A 19,165-nucleotide genomic window follows, 5' to 3' on the forward strand; every position below is an offset into this window, starting at 1 on the left:
ATTTTATTCATTTAACATTTTTTATTCGCTTAATACGTTTTTTGTTTTAATAAATATATAGCTCGTTTTAATTAATTTCTCACGTTTTTGACATGTTTAATACGTTTTAACACGTTTAGGCACGTCTAGTCACATTTTTGACATGTTTTTCACACGTTTATCACGTTTTTGGCATGTTTAACATGTTTTCACGTTTTTACACGTTTAACACGTTTTTCACGTTTTTGCCACATTTAACACATTTTTAACACGTTTAACATGTTTTTCACGTTTTTGACACATTTTCACGTTTTTGGCACGTTTAACACATTTTTCATGTTTAACACGTTTTTGACATGTTTAACACGTTTTTCACACATTAAACACGTTTATCGCGTTTATATCAAGTTTAAAATGTTTTTACATGTTTAACATGTTTCACGTTTTTGGTACGTTTTTTACATGTTTAACACGATTAACACATTTTTGGTACGTTTTTGACACGTTTAACATGTTTTTCACGTTTTTGACACATTTTTCATGTTTTGGCACATTTAACCCATTTTCACGTTTTTGTCACGTTTTTGATACGTTTAATAAATTTTTCACGTTTTTGACATGTTTAACACGTTTTTAACATGTTTATCACGTTTTCACAATTAAACACGATTATCATGTTTATGTCACATTTAACATTTTTTAACACGTTTTTCACACGTTTAACATATTTTCACGTTTTTGGCACGTTTTTTTACATGTTTAACATGTTTTTGACACGTTTAACACGTTTTTTTTACATAATTAACACATTTTTATATTTTTGACATTTTAACACGTTTTTGACACGCTTAACACGTTTTTCACGTTTTGACACGTTTAATACGTTTTTGACATGTTCCACATGTTTTTAACGTTTTGACATATCAAAATATGTTAAACGTGCCAAAATGTGTTAGATATGCCAAAATGTATTAAACGTGCCAAAAACATGTTAAAACTTGTCAAATGTGTTAAATGTACCAAAAACGTATTAAATGTGCAAAAATGTGTTGAACGTGTTAAAATGTCAAAAACGTATTAAACGTGCCAAAAACGTGAAAATTTTGTTAAATGTGCCAAAATGTGTTTAATGTGCTAAAAATATGTTAAACGTGTCAAAAATTTGTTAAACTTGTCAAAACGTGTTAAACATATCAAAAACGTGTTAAACGTCCCAAAAACGTGAAAAACATGTTAAACGTATGAAAATATGTTAAACATGTGAAAAACATGTTAAACATGTCAAAAATGTGTTAAACGTGCCAAAAACGTATTAAACCTGTCAAAACGTGTGAAAAAATGTTAAACGTATTAAAAATGTCAAAAACGTGTTAAATGTGTCAAAACGTGGAAACGTGTTAAACTTGTCAAAACATGTGAAAAACATGTTAAACGTATTAAGAATGTCAAAATTTTGTTAAACGTAGTAGAAATGTGAAAAACTTGTTAAACGTGCAAAAAACGTGAAAAAATTTGTTAAACGTGTGAAATGTGTTTTAAGAATGAAAACATATTAAACATATTAAAAATGTGTTTAAACGTGCTAAAAACGTGAAAAACGTTTTAAACGTGTAAAAACATGTGTAATATGTCAAAAACGTGTTAATATGCCAAAACGTGAAAAACATGCCAAAACATAAAAAATATGTTAAGCTTGTCAAAAACGTGTTAAACTTGTAAAAAAAAACATGTTAAACTTGTAAAAAAAACATGTTAAACGTGTCAAAAACGTGAAAACATGTTAAAACGTGTGAAAATGTATTAAAACATGTTAAACGTGACATAAACGTGATAAAAATAATTATTTACAAACATAAGAATTGAGATGTAATTACAATTCTATAATTTCTCAAACATAAGAATTGTGATTGAATTATAATTCTATAATTTTTCAAAAAATATGAATTGAATTGTACTTCAATGCGAAATTGAATTGTAATTCATTGTGGAATTGAATTGTAATTCAATGCGGAATTGAGATTCTAATTCCAATTCAAACATACTTAAGTTAATTGATAAAATTTGTGATATTAACTTGATTGAAATATTTAAAAATAAAATATAATTTACATGTAAATGAAGTATTGGTCATATTTTGAATACTAAAACTATATTTTAGATCTCATATTAATAATATTCCTATAAAAAGCAATTAAAAACAACTTTTATATAAGAGGAAATAAGAAAAGAACCCTAGATTCAGCCTTAGCAGCAAAGGCAAAAGAAAAAGGAAAAAGAAAAAAGAAAAAAGAAAAAAGAAAGAAAGATTTCTTCTCGACGGTTCATGAAAAAAGCAGAGGAAAGGAAGTCGAAGAAATTCCTCCATCGCCGACGACGACATCGATTCAAAATCGCCATCTCCTCTCTATACAAAGCGAAAAGTTTCAGGCTTTACCAGGAAACCCTAGATGAAGATGATAGAGATTTATTCCTCTCTAATTTCTCGCCGATAGAAATTCAACAGTAGCCCTAGGTCTCCAAAACAATCCTTTTTATGGAGCCACTTCAATTTTCTCAAATCCCAACGTATTCTCCATCACTCATCATGAATCAACAATTCTCTCCTCCTCCGTCACCGTCCAGCGATTTCGAACAGACTTGGTATGGAAACATGCAGTATCTGCTAAACATCTCGGCGATCGGCGCCATCACATGCGTTCTCGTTTTCATACTCGTCAAGCTCCGTAGCGACCATCGTAGCATGCCTGGTCCGACTGCCATCGCCTCTAAGCTTCTCGCCGTATGGCACGCTACCTGCAACGAAATTGCACGTCACTGTGGCGCCGATGCAGCTCAATTTCTTCACATAGAAGGCGGAACTTGCGCTGTTCTTCTCTGCATTACGTTGCTCTCTTTGTGCGCCGTTCTGCCATTGAATCTGTACGGTGGTGATGCCCCAATGAATGACCAGTTCTCAATGACTACCGTCAACCACGTTACATCAGGTTCGCCAATTCTCTGGGTGCATTTCTTTTTTGTTGTGATCATTGTCGTTTTGGCACATTATGGAATAAACGGAATTGAAGGGAGATTGAGGATTACTAGGTTTAGGGATGGCAATGGGAATCCTAGTGTATCTATTGAGAATTCAACAGCCATTTTCACTATAATGGTCCAGGGAGTACCCAAAACCTTAGGGTTCAATAAAACTCCTCTACTTGATTATTTCCAGCATAAATATGTGGGTAAAATATTCAAAGTCATCGTGCCGATGGACTTGTGTGCTTTAGATGATTTAGTTACTGAATTGGTTACTGTTAGAGATGACATATCAAAACTTGTGGTGAGAATCCAGTCAAGACTTCGAATGAATGGGGGCGAGGATGTTGATATTGAAGGGAATCATCCTGTAGGATTATGGAACAAGGCATGTTTATTGTGGAAAAGATCACAGGATTGGTTTTACCAGATTATAAGCGAGTTGGGTTTCACAGAGGAAGAAAGGTTGAGAAAATTGCAAGAACGAAGAGCTGATTTGGAGACTGAAATGGCAGCATTCAAGGAAGGCCGAGCAAAAGGTGCTGGGGTTGCGTTTGTGGTATTTAAAGATGTGTACACTGCCAACAAAGCTGTCCAGGATCTGAGGAATGAGAAGAAGAGGAGGGTTGGCAAGTTCTTCTCTCTTATTGAGCTGCAATTACAGAGGAACCATTGGAAAGTTGAACGTGCTCCCTTAGCAACTGATATATACTGGAATCATTTAGGTTCCACTAAGCTTTCAATGAAACTACGTAGGCTATTTGTGAACACGTGCCTACTTTTACTTCTTCTGTTCTTCAGTTCTCCTCTCGCAGTCATAAGTGCCATCAAGAATGCGGGGCGAATCATCAATGCAGAAGCAATGGACAATGCAGAAATGTGGTTAGCCTGGGTTCAAAGCTCAAGCTGGCTAGCCACTTTATTTTTTCAGTTTCTTCCAAACGTCCTCATCTTTGTGAGCATGTATATAGTCATTCCATCTACACTTTCTCATCTGTCAAAGTTCGAGAGACATCTAACTGTTTCAGGAGAGCAAAGAGCTGCACTGCTGAAGATGGTTTGCTTTTTTCTAGTGAATCTCATTCTTCTAAGGGCAATTGTCGAATCCTCACTGGAGGGTGTGCTTTTAAAAATGGGTAGGTGCTATCTTGATGGAGAAGACTGCAAAAAGATCGAGCAGTACATGAGTGCATCTTTTCTGTCAAGGTCGTGCCTTTCATCGCTTGCATTTCTAATCACAAGCACATTCCTTGGAATATCTTTTGATCTGTTGGCTCCGATACCTTGGATTAAAAGAAAAATACAAAGGTTCCGGAAGAATGACATGCTTCAACTTGTTCCAGAACGAAATGAAGACTATCCATTGGAGAATCAGGATGATGATAGTTTAAGTAGACCTCTGATTTCAGGACAAAATCTTTCAGATTATCCTATGAGCAAAACATCACCAATGCCAAAGCAGGCATTTGATTTTGCACAGTATTACGCTTTCAATCTGACTATATTTGCCTTGACCATGATTTATTCATTGTTTGCGCCACTCGTGGTTCCAGTTGGTGCTGTTTACTTTGGATACAGATACGTTGTTGATAAGTATAATTTCCTATTTGTATATAGAGTTCGAGGGTTTCCAGCAGGGAATGATGGAAGGCTGATGGACACTGTATTGTGTATAATGAGGTTCTGTGTGGATCTGTTTCTACTTTCAATGCTTTTGTTCTTTTCAGTGAGAGGAGATTCCACTAAGCTGCAAGCTATATTCACACTGGGATTGTTGGTAATGTATAAGCTGATGCCTTCAAATGATGATATGAATCAGCCTGCGTTATTGCAAGGCTTACAAAGTATTGATAATGTTATAGATGGGCCTATCGATTATGAGATTCTGTCGAAGCCTATGTTTGAATGGGATACCTTTAACTTGTGATTGTATTGTTGGTTGCCCGTGTAGATTGTAACTTGAATATCATATTGAAATTTCAGGTATGTGCATTTACACTTGTTGTTTTAACCTAATCCTCCTTGTGTATGCAACTAGATAATTTGTCATATATTTATTAAACTTCATAGTTCGTACTAATAAAGGAAGAAAAGAAATACATTTGATTGGATATACAGTCAAATTTGTAAGATTGATTTCCTAGTCAGATGCGACAATGTTAAAAAATTGTCTTTATCCGGGTAACAGAACGTGTGGGATTCATGCTAAATGGATCCAATATCATCTTGTTTGTGAAGAAGTTAAAAGTTTGATTAGTAAATGTACTCTTTATCTTTCGAGAAAAAGTTTTCTCTCATTGAGCGTAGTCACTCGCATGAAGTAGATAGGTTTTGTATGAACTTCTCCTTTTAAGACTGTTTTATCTTCTTTTTTTCCTATTTTTATTCCTCATATTTGGTCATTTCTCTTCATATTTTGGTGAGGTGGTTTCAATGGAGGACAGAGACCTCCTTCTATCCATTTGTTGGATATTTTTGTTGTTATTTGCAGGGATTCATCGTTTATCATCAAGCTCGAAAGCATCACAATATTTCATTCTGCATACAATCTTGACTTGGTTGTGGTTCGAGCCTTGGAATAACTACTTATTGCAGGGGCTAACTTTGTTGGTTGTTGTTTCATATCTGATCCAAGAACTCGTTGTAATATTCAACAAATTAAAATGTTGAGATATTCTTGTTTATTGTAGGATGATTTGGCTCTATAAGAACAAAAGAATTTCGATAACAGATCAAGACCCGATGAAAGTTCGCCAAAATATATATCGGCAATGTAACATTATGGTTTCATCATTATGGTAAACTCAAAAAGTTTTTTTTTCTTTCGGCGATGTCAATTATAATATTGTATGTTGTTTAAATTTTTTTACAATTAGTTTTGTTTTTGTGGTTTCTTGGGTAAATTACTCATGAAATGAAATTCTTTGAAAAGTACACTTCATATATTTTTATGTTCTCTGTTTTTGGCAATGTCAATTATTGAATTTAGAGTACACATTTAAGTGGCCCCAGATTGGGGCTTCACAATGAATTTGGAAACGGGATCGGGTGTTTGTTTACGTGGTCAAGACTCTAGAAATAAAATATTATATATATGATTGAAAATTAATGGTTAGTTAGATATTCTTAAAAGTAAAATGGCCTAATTATACTAAAATGAATACTATGAGAGTCTATTATGGTCGAAAATAACTTCAAAACCTATAGTTATTTCAATAATCCGAATCCAAAAAATATCATTTCACTCCCCAGAATTATATTACATTCATTAATTATAATTTATAATAAAAATTTATGACAATTCATGTTAAAATGTTGTATTTTTAAAACAAATTTGTATCTGCCGACATGAGGTCGTCCACTTGTAATCTATATCACGTGCATTTTTATTTTGTTTGTGAATTGACTATGTCCGAGGACTAAAGACTCAAGATAGATAGAACGAGATAATAAACGGAATCTAGAAACAAGCCAATTTGTCAATAATTATTTGAAACAAGTCAAATAAAATATTAAACTAATTAATTATGGGTTAGTTTGTTTGAGCCTAGTTTTTGTAAATAAGTTAATGCATATAAAATAAAGCAAACATACGTACATACACAAAAGTTACAACGATATCAAACATATCCAACTTTAACGATACAAATAAGGTGAATACTATAATATTTAACGAATTTGTAACGAATAAGCTGAATATAAATTATTGAATCAAACTAGCCTGTAATAAGAATGCAAGTACAAGTGTACACAAGTAGTAGTGGATGTAAATTACCTGGAAGTCTCGGCTGTCTATTTAGTTAATCCTTTTCACACTGACCTGTTTGGTTTAGAACATGAGGATTAATATAACTGATGGAAACTTCTAATTCTGAAACCAACCCATTTTCATATCCCAAACAAGGCCTTAACTTTTTCTTATATAAGCCATAAAGGGTTAATTCTTCTCAATCAATTTAACATTCATCATATTTTTTTTCAAGTTAATTCTCTTTCTTTAATTTTCTCTATCGATCAATGAGGATGAGGAAGGGGCAGATTAAAGCTATGATCTTTGAGAGCCTGAGGGAGACCATCGCCGCCGCCACCTGGGCCACTATTTTTATTATTATTGGAACTTGTAAGCCCCGCCCGCCGCAGGGCGGATCTATGTACCATCCTCTTCGGACAGTAGACCGGTAGCCCAAAATGTTTTATCGTGTTTGTTTGATTTGTTTGCTTAATATTATTATCATTTTAGTCGGATAAATTCTAAATCCTAGTTCCGCCCTTACCCGAAAAGTCGTCCCATCCGAACAACCACTTTCAATGTGATTATATATGTAAATAACCGCCGGCGCTAGCTGGTGAGTAGTTGTTGTTGTTATTAATGATCATGATTCGTGATGGCTGTGTGACTTGTCAAAGTCTTTTTTATTTATGAATCATATTTATCCCATATTATTAAATTAATCAAATGAAATATTTTATTTTATTTTTATTAAATTTTGAATAAAAAAACAAACATTTTAATAATTGATAATTTTTTTTTATTAAATATATATATTTTAAAATTTTATAAAGTTTCACAAAATTACAAGATCAAATAAGTTGCTTAGTAAACTGTTATAGTAGTTTAAACAAATAAAATAATGTTTGCTAATAAATAAAATCAAATATACATGAACACACTCGAAATAATAATTAAAGTAAAGTAAAATAAATTAACTTAAAATTTTGAAATAATTAATTATATTAAACACACTCATAAGTCAGAATGTAAATCATGCTTAAGCTATCGTTAAGGAAATAAACTTAATTTGAATAAGCTGAATCAAAATAGAAATAGTATAAGTTTGACTTAAAATTACAAACGGTTCATTTCGATAAATTTGTATATTGAGATATAACTAAACTATTGACTGTAAATTTTAAAAATATCAAAGAGTCGATTTCTGTTAATTAATCAATTCGATTTGATTATTTCAAAAATCAATTCAATTAATTGTATTTGTTTATCCAGAATCATTACTAAATAATATAATAATACCATAAATCTGTCTTACAAAATAATAACCATAATAATGATAAAAATAGTGCATATAATACTTTGTATTTTTAGGACATATTTCATTTATAAAATGAAAAATGACTGATTTAGTTTTACTATTATTATTTAATTTTTCAAATATTTCTCATTGTTTAATTCTCAAATCAATTTAACTATTAAGAAAAATAAATATTAACTTTCTTAACTTAGATTAAAATATTATTATTTCATCTCATTCTAATTCTCGTCTTTCTTTTATCTACTACCCTTAAAATTAAGAAAAAATTATTCCAAACAGAACAATTTGAATTGCAAAACCACATACGGTTTATAATTATCATCCTTAATCACATCACTCAACTTATTAATTATAATATTAAGATAGTTTATATTTTAAAATCATCCTCCTCATGACTAATTTTGTTTCTTTAGACTTGACTTAGACTTAGTTACAAATTAAAAATGAAAAACCTTACAAAGCATTCTCATTGTCTTGTCTGGATCTATTAAAGTTTTATTTTCAACCTATTTACTAATTTAATTAGTGGTGCCAATTTATAAATAAAGATTAAAGGAACTTAATAATATTGTATTATGATAATTAATTGAGCATCCCCAAAAAACAAAACAAGATAAAGATGGATGAGATGGGTCCCAGTCTCCCAGATCAAATCATGATGAATCATCAAACTCATCGGACGGATGAAAATCACTTTCTTGCCTCTTCTAGAATCCCCCTTTCAATTTCAATCAGTGTTCGCCGATACTGTGTGAAGCGTTTATCGATCTCTAAGTTGCAACAATGGCTTCCATTCGCTCCCTATTACCTATTCCTCTAAATAATCATAATCTGGACCATTCCAGATGTTCTGTCTTAACTTCGTTTTCTAATTCCTCTGCCGGTTCTTTTCTTCCTAATACTGTCAAGTCGACCACGACAAAATCTTGTATATTAGACCCTCACTCCCCCAAATCCAAGCTCCGCAGTAATGGAGACAGAGGTAGAAGAACCCAATTCTGTTTTCTTTGTTATTTTGCCAAAAGAAAACTATCTGCTTTAAAGTATATAGCCCATATGATCATATATAATTTGATCCTCTGATTTATGTGTAATTTAGTTAATGAATTTTGTTCTAATGGGTTTCATTCATCCTCTGTGATACACATATACAGTTAAGGTTAATCCACAAGATTTAGAGTCCACTTCGGCTGTTGATGCGTTTACCCATTTCAAGCATCTTCTTTTGCCAATTACAGACAGGAATCCTTATCTTTCTGAGGGAACAAGACAGGTATATATATGTATTATCTCTTTGGTTTGTTCTCTGTTTTCATCGATTACTGTCATTCTTTGCTTTATTGTTTGTTTAGTTTTCTGTGGGATTTGAAGAACTATGATTTATTACTGTTGCATGATGATGTTTTAGTGTGTTTTTTTGGTTAAAAGTTGTCAATTTGAAACGGACTCTTTTGTTTGGTAAACAAATAACAACAGGCAGCAGCAACTACAGCTGCTTTGGCAAAAAAATATGGAGCTGACATCACTGTTGTGGGTATATAACAGTCCCTTGTTTGATTTTGAATTTGGAAAGATGGGAATGTAGTATTATGATATAGATGTTTATAATTATGGGTGTAGTTATTGATGAGAAGCTGAAAGAGTTATTGCCTGGACATGATACTCAACTTTCTAGCATTCGCTGGCATCTTTCTGAAGGTATGTATATATGTAATCAATCTGGACTTGATCTTTGAAATTGAATTGGAGTTGTAATTGGAATTGACAGGTGGGTATCAAGAATTCAAGGTACTCGAGAAACTTGGGGAAGGAAGTAAGCCTACGGCTATCATTGGAGAGGTGGCGGATGATCTGAACTTGGACTTGGTTGTATTAAGCATGGAAGCGATCCATTCGAAGCATGTTGATGCCAATCTTCTGGCTGAGTTTATTCCTTGCCCTGTTCTACTTTTGCCATTGTAGAAGGACCTCTTTTGTTCTAAACAATATTTACATTTCTTTCCAAACTACCCAATATCAGCTTTGAGTTTGGGCTAGATTATCTTTATATTTGGGGTGATTTGAAAAGGTCTTGACATTCAGTTCATTACTTGCTGGAGTGTAAAGAGTCTTTGACTTAAAGCTCTCAGCTTTTGATTGAAGTGTAAATGGGTTTCGGAAAGAGTCTTTGACTAAAGAAATCTGATCAGCTTTGATTGAATTGTATAGGGGTTTGGTTTCCTCCTAAACACATACTTAAAAAAAGAGAGAAAAGTAATGCTTGTAATTTTTCTAATTTTTTATAAATAATTAATTCTCATTAATTTAAATAAAGATTTATTTTAATTTATAAATAATATTTAAAAATTAAAACAACTAAAAGAGAATTTAAATAATAAATATTAATACAAATTTATGAAAATTAAAATTTGAGTGTAGAAAATTAATTTTTTTAAAATTACTCTAAAAACGAATAAAATATTAATTTCAATAACTCTTTATAAAAAATAAATAATTTTTTTTTTGTTAATGCTATAAAAAAAGAACAGAGGTTTACATACTAAAATAAATATCATCCAGACAATTAACGAGAATCACCAAAAGTTAAGAGTATTATTTGAATTATAAAAATTTGGGACGAAAAATTTGATCCGATAGCAAACGAATCACCAAAAGTTAAGAGTATTATTTGAATTATAAAAATTTGGGACGAAAATTTTGATCCGACTAAATAGAGTGCCGAATTAAACAAAATGTAACACCAACTCAAATCTGAGTGATAAAAAATAAATATAAGTCACTCTGTGATATTTTATTTTATGAAAGAAATAATAAAAATATCTTGTTTTTCAATAGTTAGAGAATAGTTTAATAGAAACATTTATCCACGCCATATAGATATGATCCCAATTTGACTGGATAACAAAAATCCCACTGAAATCTAATTATAATAACAAAAATTTGAATTTGGATTTATTTTTCATCCAATAGAGCTCTAATTATGAATTGTGTTAAGTTTAGATTAAACTATCAAAATTTTATAAATAAAATGATATTTACATACATTTTTTATGTATTTTTTAAAAAGTGAATATTTTTTTTGAAATTTATGTAATATCTTTTTTCGAAGGTTAGTTTGGGTTTGTAAAAAATGTGTAATTTGATGATAAATTTAAAAGTAATTCTTTTTTTTTTTAGAAAAACGGTTTAAAATCATTTCATTAAAAAACTCAAACGTGGGAGGGGTCAATAATCAAAACTAGACAAACTCTAATTTTGATTGTAAGATGACAAACAAAAGACTCAAAAGTTTTTGAATGATGACAGTCAAATCACATTACAAAACACAGATTAAAATAAACAAAGACTACAATCTAGATATCTCAACTTATGTTGTCTCCATATTCGTTTTTATTATAATAAAAAACAATTCTTAAAGAGGTAGATTTTGTATTTATTTTTCACATCACTTCGAAACGATATAATTTTGAGTACGATTTACAAATTTAGACATAATTGTGTTTAAAATTGAGTATTTTGTTGAAATGTATGTGTTCAAAATTGTTGGATGCTATTAGAATGTTAAAAATTATGTAATGTACGAGAGTAATTAAAAAAATAAAAGAAAGAAACTATCTTTATTTTTATTATTATTGTGATAAAAGATTAATTAGAAAAAAAAATATAGTGAGAAGACATAAATTTGTAATTGAAAAAAAAAAATAATTAAAATTATTATAGTTTGAATGTTATTTTATAAAAAAAAATATTCAATTTCAGTCTTAAATGAAAATTAAAATTAAATGACTTATTTTATATAAATACCCAAAATAATTGAATTTTTGAACTCTCCAACTAAGCTATGATTGTTCACAAAAATTAGATGAATGCTTCTTCATCTAAAAATTAAATGTGTTTTTTAAATTTAGATTTAAATATGCATTTAGAATATTTTAATTTATAAGTCCTAATTTTTATTCAAATATGTTGAAAAATAATGGAATTATTTTAATTAAACATTCCAATATAAATTTATGTTTCTCTAGTAAAATACAATTTAACATATACATATTTACTAAAATAATTGTTTAAAGCAAAGGTTACAACTAAAAAGATAACAAGGAGCATACAACCAAAATGACTTGCCGCATTAAGGTAGACAAGCCGTGGAACATCTTTATTCATGTTTTTATAATTAAAGTGATTAATTATTCTAATGAAACTTATGAAATGCCTGAAAATGATTGTTTTTTTTATTTAAGAATGATGAATTTATTTTTCATTCACCAAGAAACATATGACAGAAAAACATGAGAAATAAATATCAATTACAATTTAAATTACTATAAGAACTAATTTCTCTTAGTAATAATTTAACTGGAGATATATAATATTTTAGACAATTTTGTACAATAGTTGAATTATGACAAAAAATAAAAATAAAATAAAAATTAGTTCTCTTAAATTAATGCGAGATAATATAAATTTGCAATAATTATAAATTAAAAAATATATATACAATAAAAACAAATAAAGCATGATCAATATAAATTTATGAACAAATTTGTCAAAAATAATAATGAACATATCTCCATAAGAATTTGAATATTTTTATTATGTTATTTGAAGATAATTTAAGTTAATAATGAATGTTACAAATTTAACTAGTAGTCCTCTTCTATGCAATGCACAAGTAATGATATAAAACAAAAAAAAAAAAATTAAAAATATAACTTTATAATTTAATTTAATATTCTGTTATCTAATTATTAAAAAATATAACAAAATTTACTTTTATTCACTTGTTTTATTTAAAATTATTTTGTTATTTTTTAAACTTACCTAAAATTATATAAATTGAAAATTTTCTTTACGTGAAAATAAAAGTAATTTCGATAAAAACAAAAATCTTCAAACATGCAATTTTGTATAAAATTATCAATCAAATATAAAATTTTATTGTTTAACATTACTTATTATTATTATTATTATTATTATTATATACTTCTTTGAAAAAAAATTAAGAATATTAAAAAAATTATCTAACTAATTAATTCGAGAATCTATTTTTAAACATTCGATTACACATTTAGGCATAAACAAAAGTTTTTTCACGAATGTTTGCATTACTCAAGCTAAAATAAATTCTTTAACACTTTAACCGCTAGACCACTTATTATTATTGAAATAATTTTAAAATTTTGTGTATATATATATTTTGTAAGTTAGATTTTGAATAAAATGTTTAATATTACTTATTATTATATTCTCGACTTGATAATCTTGATACTTTTGAAATTAAGCATTATTATATATATATTATTTTATTAAAAAGTTAAATTTATATTGTTAAAATGTCACACGTTTATCAAATTTGATTTAATTTTAAAATATAATGTCTTATTAGCCTTAGTTGGTTAAAGGTTGTACTTGTTTTATTATGTTGTAAATTCGAAACATACTTATAGCATTTTTTATTTTATTTTTAACCGTTTTAAGTTTATGGACGGGTCAACCACAATTCGATCCAAGTATATATTTACTCTCACATATATATCCAAATTAACCACACATCTCGACCCGGCAATCCGAATATTTTTTAAATTAAACATCATTATATATATATATATATATATATATAGTTGATTAATGAGTTGTACTTGTTTTGTTAGGTTTTAAATTCGAAATATACTTATAGCATTTTTAACCGTTTTAAGTTTATGGGCGGGTCAACCCACAATCCGACCCAAGTATCAATTTACTCTCACATATATATCCAAATTAACAACATCTCTCGACCCGACAATTCGAACACTTTTGAAATTAAACATTATTATATATATATATTTCATTTGTCTCAAGTTTGAGTGAATGTGTTAGAGATGATAAAGCTTAAACTTTGTGATAAATATAAAAATATTATTTGAGAATAGATTTTCGGGTATTCGGACGTTCTACTACAAAGATTTTTTTAATTACCATTACCGTTATGAGAATCTTGCGGGCACAGTTTATACTATAATCTAAAAATAATAATAATAATATATATATAATTGAAAATTTATATTATTATTATAAAGAAATAAACTTAGAATTCTTATATATATCTAATAATAAATAAATATAACATATTTAATTATGTTAGGTTATAATCATGATAAAATTAGTGAACTATAAGTGAAACCCAAAAAAAATCGTCCAAACCAGACAATTTGAAAAGAATAGAGCGAAGCGGAATATAATTGTCATCATGAGGAAAAAAATCGAAAAATCGATAACTTCGATATAAACCGGTAATAATTTAATTATATTTTTTTTAAAATATTAAATATATTATTTAATAATTTATATAAATTAATTATTTTAAAATTATAATTTGTATAGACGTGATTTTTTTTTTTATAATTTATATAAAATTCAAAATCATCTGAAATAAATTTAATATTTAATTAAAAAAATTAATTATCTTTTTCAATTAAATACAATTTTATCCTAATTTATAAACGGGTTAAAAAGTTTCGTGTTACTTTTCAAAATAAAATTAAAAGATAATTTTTTTAATTAAAAAAAAAATCTACCTCCCCCATTTTCCCATTTTCTATGATATAATTAATTGTTTAAATGGTAGATTATTTTGTTATTAATAGAATATATTTATAAAATATATTAGGTTTAATGTGGGAATTAAATAAGTTTATTTTCGAAGAAGGTATATAGAAAGAGAAGAGAGAGAAGGAAAGAGGGAAAGTGAGAAGAAGGAGAGGGAGAGGAGAAGAAGTAAAGAAGGAAGAGAGAGAGATCTCGCCGGCGATCAGATAAACTCCGATGATCCTTCAAGTAATATTTGGAACACAGTTTTCAGTTTCCGACTGATCGCTAAGCTTTACTTCTTTTATCTTTTTCTTCTTTCTTTCAACTTTCATTTCATTAGTCGATCGATCGAGTAATCGGAATACTTATATCGATCGAGAAATCAGGAATATACATAGTTTTAGGGATTTGAGGGGCTAATTTGAAGTGCTCTTCTCTAAACCCTGATCTTAAGTTTTTTTCTTTCTTTCTTTCTGAAAACCTAATCTTTTTATGGAGACGGCTACTAAGTCCGCCACAATCAGCCACTTGCCTCAGATTTCAAGCGACGGGTTTTTTCTTACCGGTGATCAATCGAAAGATTCGACAGCCGCCGCTCGAATCGTTTCGTCTCCATGGACACAGATGGTTCGGGGATCTGAATCCGACCCATTATGCCCTCTCTCTTCTGATTCGTCTCATTCAATGGAGGCTCTGTCAGATAGGTCGTCTGACATTCGTAGCGGCGGTAACAAAGCCGATAAGAAGCCTGCATGGAACAAGCCTCTTTCTAGTGGTGCTGTTGAGGATGGACCTGTTATGGATGCTGTATCTTGGCCTGCTCTTTCTGAGTCTACTAAGACTCTGTCAAAATCTGGTTCTTCTGATTCATTGAAAGCAGTTTCTGATGGACTTGTTCCTAAGTTTCAGGTATGAATCCTTATTTGTTTCCATTCTATGCATTTGATTTGATGTTTGCGGGAATGCTGAATCATTGTTTACAGGTAACTGGAACTACATCTTCCCCTTTGCAAAAGCAGATTGTGACAGACAATGCTAATGCTATTTCAAGTCCAGTTATCGATAATGATAGCTTTGTCCAGCCACAACAGGGATTGGTTGTTGAAGTATCTCCAAATGCTGGAAAACTTGGATCACCTGTTGTTGAGGCTTCATTTTCAAAGGAAAGCACTCAGAAGGAGAGTAGTGGACAAAGGGTAGGGGTTGGATCGCAATCTCATGGTGAACAACAACAGCAACACCGTGGTTCATTTAGGAGGAGCAACGGTGGGTTGAATCATCATCATCATCATCGTAGTGATGGTGGTTCTTACCATCATAATCATGCTGGAAGGCGAGATCAGGAGCGTGGAAATCGCGATTGGAATCGTAATAGGAGTTTCAATGGTAGAGATTCCCGGGGTTATGTAAGAGCACCACCACCACCACCACCACCACATGATGCTCCTTTTATTCCACCTCCCCAAGGGCCTTTAAGACCACCCTACGGTAACCACCCTATGGTTTATCAAGGTAAAATATATCATTTTTTTTGTTATTGCTTATTGTTTTGATAATATTTGTTTTCCCTTTGGCCTGTAATTTTATTAATTTATGTTCCAGCTCCTGTTGTTTACCCCATGGGACCTCCTCTAATGTTTTTCCCTGCCCCCGATCCAATGCTGCACTCGAAGATTGTAAACCAGATAGATTATTATTTCAGGTTAATTATTTATGCAATTTGGAACTGCAATTCAGATTTAACTCCCTGTTTCATTGACTAGAACTAAATGGTGTTTTTATCTCTTTCTGTTTTGATGCAGTTCTGATAACTTAGTTAAGGATACGTTCTTGCGACAGAACATGGATGAACAAGGTTGGGTTCCTATTAATTTAATTGCAAACTTCAAAAAGGTATGTTTTATTTTAAAAGTATTCAATTTCTAATATCAATGTTAATGAATTCTTTTGTCCCCTTGATATTGTGACAATCATATTCTTTACTTGTTTAACAGGTCAGGATTTTGATGGAAAGTATCAATATCAATATCAATATCAATATCAATTACAATATCCAATTGATATTGAGTGTTTTGCGTTCATCAAGTGTGGTGGAAGTGCAGGTTTAATTTCAATTGCAGTAATGAAATTTTAGTACAACATGTTTTAGTGTAGTCTGTCTGTTTGTCTGTCTGCCTTCAGATTTATGAATTAGTTTGAAACCCTGTAATCGTTGTTGTTTTTGGATAACCCTAATTGTTTCATTGATGAAATTCATTGTAGGGCGATAAAGTAAGAAAGCGTGATGATTGGTGGAAATGGACTATGCAACAAGCATCAGTTCAGTTACCTGCTGGAGGTTTTAGTCATGATAATATGCATAATTTTCGACAGGAGGAGAAGAAGATGACTGAATCAATGGCTGAACTCATGAATGTCAGGACGTCTGTCCTCAACAGGGGATTCTAGTATCATGTTCTTCTATTGCTGCTGGTCGAAAACAACAACAGGTCCCATTTTGTTTTCGCTTTTGTTTTTCATGTTGGAAGAGGAACCGCTAGAGAAAAAGATAAACAAAGAGAGTTTTTGATGAGTTTGTTATTGGTTTTTGATAGATGATGATGGTTGTGTGATGGATTCTTTCTATTTTTGTTTTGTTTTGTTTTGTTTTTGTTTATGATACTGTTTCGAAACTCTTCTTAAATCTTCATTTGGGGGATTTTATCATAGTATTTTTGATTTTGAATTCTATTTTGTGATGTGAGTGAATATTAAAATTTTGAATAATCCCATTTATTTTAGTAGTATTTTAAGTTTATGTGGGGATATAATTGTTAAGGTTGTCTATAAAGGAAAAAAAAATGTGAAAAAAATTGTTATGAAAATCATTTTATTTTAATTTAATAATATAATTTTAAGTTTTTGTTTACAAATTTTTTATAAAATGTTACAAGCTTAAATTACAATTTAATATAAAGACATTTTCAACATACAAAAAAGTATCCAACAATAATTAGTGGGTAAAGATTTATAAGAAATTATTTGTGGCAAGCATATCTATCTATTCCAACATAGGTGGACCCAAATACGACGAATGCTATGTTCTTTTTCAACTTATATAATAAAATCAATAATTTAAAATTCAATTATCTGCCCTAACATACCCAAAAAAAAATTAATAATCAATCATCTATTTTCAGACTTATGACTATTCTCATCACTTCTCTCTTAATTTATTTTTTATTGTTTGATTCTTTTATTTTTCAAGAGAGTCATAAAAACAAAGACTATATATATTTAAAAGAAATAAAAGTTACATAGTCCATAAATATCCAACCTTTGGGGACTTGGACATATAACCCGACACTCAACACCCAACAGGGACCAAGTTAGGGTTTAAGGTTTAGTTGTTAATTATGGGTCAAAGGAAAGGAAACATATTGTATATAAAAACAGTCTAGTTCCACTTGGGTCCCAAAAAGAAGTGTCCTGGTCCGTCTTGATCATCACCTCCTCTTGTTTGTTTTCTTTGACATCTTCTCCAACCAAATTAAATTAAACACCATGGAGGAAGTCTGGAAAGACATGACCACTCTCTCTTCTTCTTCTAAAGAAGAATCTCACGTCGCCGCCAACTCCTTTACCTTCCAAGACTTCCTCGGCCGCCCCTTCTGTCCGCCGACTACCCTCAATCATGTCGTTTCTTCCCTCGACGACGATCACTTATTGCCTTCTTCCACCACTTTGCCCCGGCCGCCGCCGTCGGCGGCGGCCACGCTAATGGGGAAGAAGAGATTCCCGGATCAAAATGATGGTAATCCAACCGATGATCGTCGGCATAAGAGAATGATCAAGAACAGAGAATCAGCAGCCAGATCCAGGGCCAGAAAACAGGAATGTCTTTTTAACAATTTTGTTTGTTTCATTTAATAATTTCATGAATCTTATAATTAATATGCATGCAGGCTTACACGAATGAGCTTGAGCAGGAAATAGCCAATCTCACCAAAGAAAACGCCATGCTCAAATTACAGGTAACTAATTTATTTAATTGTTTAAAAATGATAAAAATCGTTTAAACATTATGTATGTTTTTGTTGGGTCGTAGTTATGTATAGAATTAGCGGGCGCTGAAGCACCGAAAAAGAACACTCTTCAACGAACGTCAACAGCACCATTTTGAACTTAAATTTAGAGATCAAATGTTTTGTGGAATGTTTGTGAGACCACCCCACGTTATCATGATGATGATGATGATGATTCGATTGGAAAGAAAGATGAAGATAAGGGATCGTGAAATTAAAAGATGTACTGCTTTTTCTTTCTCTTTATCTATATATATCTAATTATATTTCTTTTTGTGCTTTCTTAAGAATATGGAACCCCTTGTCGGTGGATTTATGAACTGATTTTAACCTTGATGTTGATATGTTTTAGTTAATCTTGTTTTATTAATAAGAAAGTTGATTAAACTTAATTTATAAATGTATATGGAATGTAAATTATTAGATATACATGATTGAATATTGAAAAAATTATAAAAAATTCGAGGATTGTTGTTAATTTTATGG

General features: G+C 30.4%; 4 protein-coding genes across 5 annotated transcripts; all 4 read left to right on the forward strand.

The window, feature by feature from the left end:
- The first annotated feature begins 2,254 nt into the window (after positions 1 to 2,254).
- On the forward strand, positions 2,255 to 5,010 carry LOC124914135 (CSC1-like protein At4g35870). Its single transcript, XM_047454619.1, has one exon. The coding sequence runs from the start codon at positions 2,513 to 2,515 to the stop codon at positions 4,922 to 4,924; it is 2,412 nt and encodes an 803-aa protein (XP_047310575.1). The 5' UTR covers positions 2,255 to 2,512; the 3' UTR covers positions 4,925 to 5,010.
- Positions 5,011 to 8,755: 3,745 nt separating this feature from the next.
- LOC124914950 lies at positions 8,756 to 10,134 on the forward strand. Its single transcript, XM_047455582.1, has 5 exons — positions 8,756 to 9,027; positions 9,200 to 9,318; positions 9,522 to 9,579; positions 9,666 to 9,743; positions 9,814 to 10,134. The coding sequence occupies exons 1-5, from the start codon at positions 8,829 to 8,831 to the stop codon at positions 10,005 to 10,007; spliced, it is 648 nt and encodes a 215-aa protein (XP_047311538.1). The 5' UTR covers positions 8,756 to 8,828; the 3' UTR covers positions 10,008 to 10,134.
- Positions 10,135 to 14,735: 4,601 nt separating this feature from the next.
- LOC124916640 (la-related protein 1C-like) lies at positions 14,736 to 17,345 on the forward strand. 2 transcript variants are annotated; one of them, XM_047457385.1, is made up of 6 exons: positions 14,736 to 15,524; positions 15,635 to 16,127; positions 16,218 to 16,317; positions 16,418 to 16,508; positions 16,610 to 16,717; positions 16,878 to 17,345. In XM_047457385.1, the coding sequence occupies exons 1-6, from the start codon at positions 15,108 to 15,110 to the stop codon at positions 17,061 to 17,063; spliced, it is 1,395 nt and encodes a 464-aa protein (XP_047313341.1). In that variant the 5' UTR covers positions 14,736 to 15,107; the 3' UTR covers positions 17,064 to 17,345. The 2 variants fall into 2 exon arrangements, with proteins under 2 accessions (XP_047313341.1, XP_047313340.1); XM_047457384.1 differs by having other exon boundaries at positions 14,737 to 15,524; positions 15,599 to 16,127.
- Positions 17,346 to 18,055: 710 nt separating this feature from the next.
- LOC124916685 (bZIP transcription factor 27-like) lies at positions 18,056 to 18,996 on the forward strand. The gene is made up of 3 exons (XM_047457436.1): positions 18,056 to 18,488; positions 18,560 to 18,628; positions 18,703 to 18,996. The coding sequence occupies exons 1-3, from the start codon at positions 18,159 to 18,161 to the stop codon at positions 18,775 to 18,777; spliced, it is 474 nt and encodes a 157-aa protein (XP_047313392.1). The 5' UTR covers positions 18,056 to 18,158; the 3' UTR covers positions 18,778 to 18,996.
- Positions 18,997 to 19,165: the final 169 nt, after the last annotated feature.

Source organism: Impatiens glandulifera, chromosome 9 (assembly GCF_907164915.1).
Source record: "Impatiens glandulifera chromosome 9, dImpGla2.1, whole genome shotgun sequence".
NCBI classification, from domain to species: domain Eukaryota; kingdom Viridiplantae; phylum Streptophyta; class Magnoliopsida; order Ericales; family Balsaminaceae; genus Impatiens; species Impatiens glandulifera.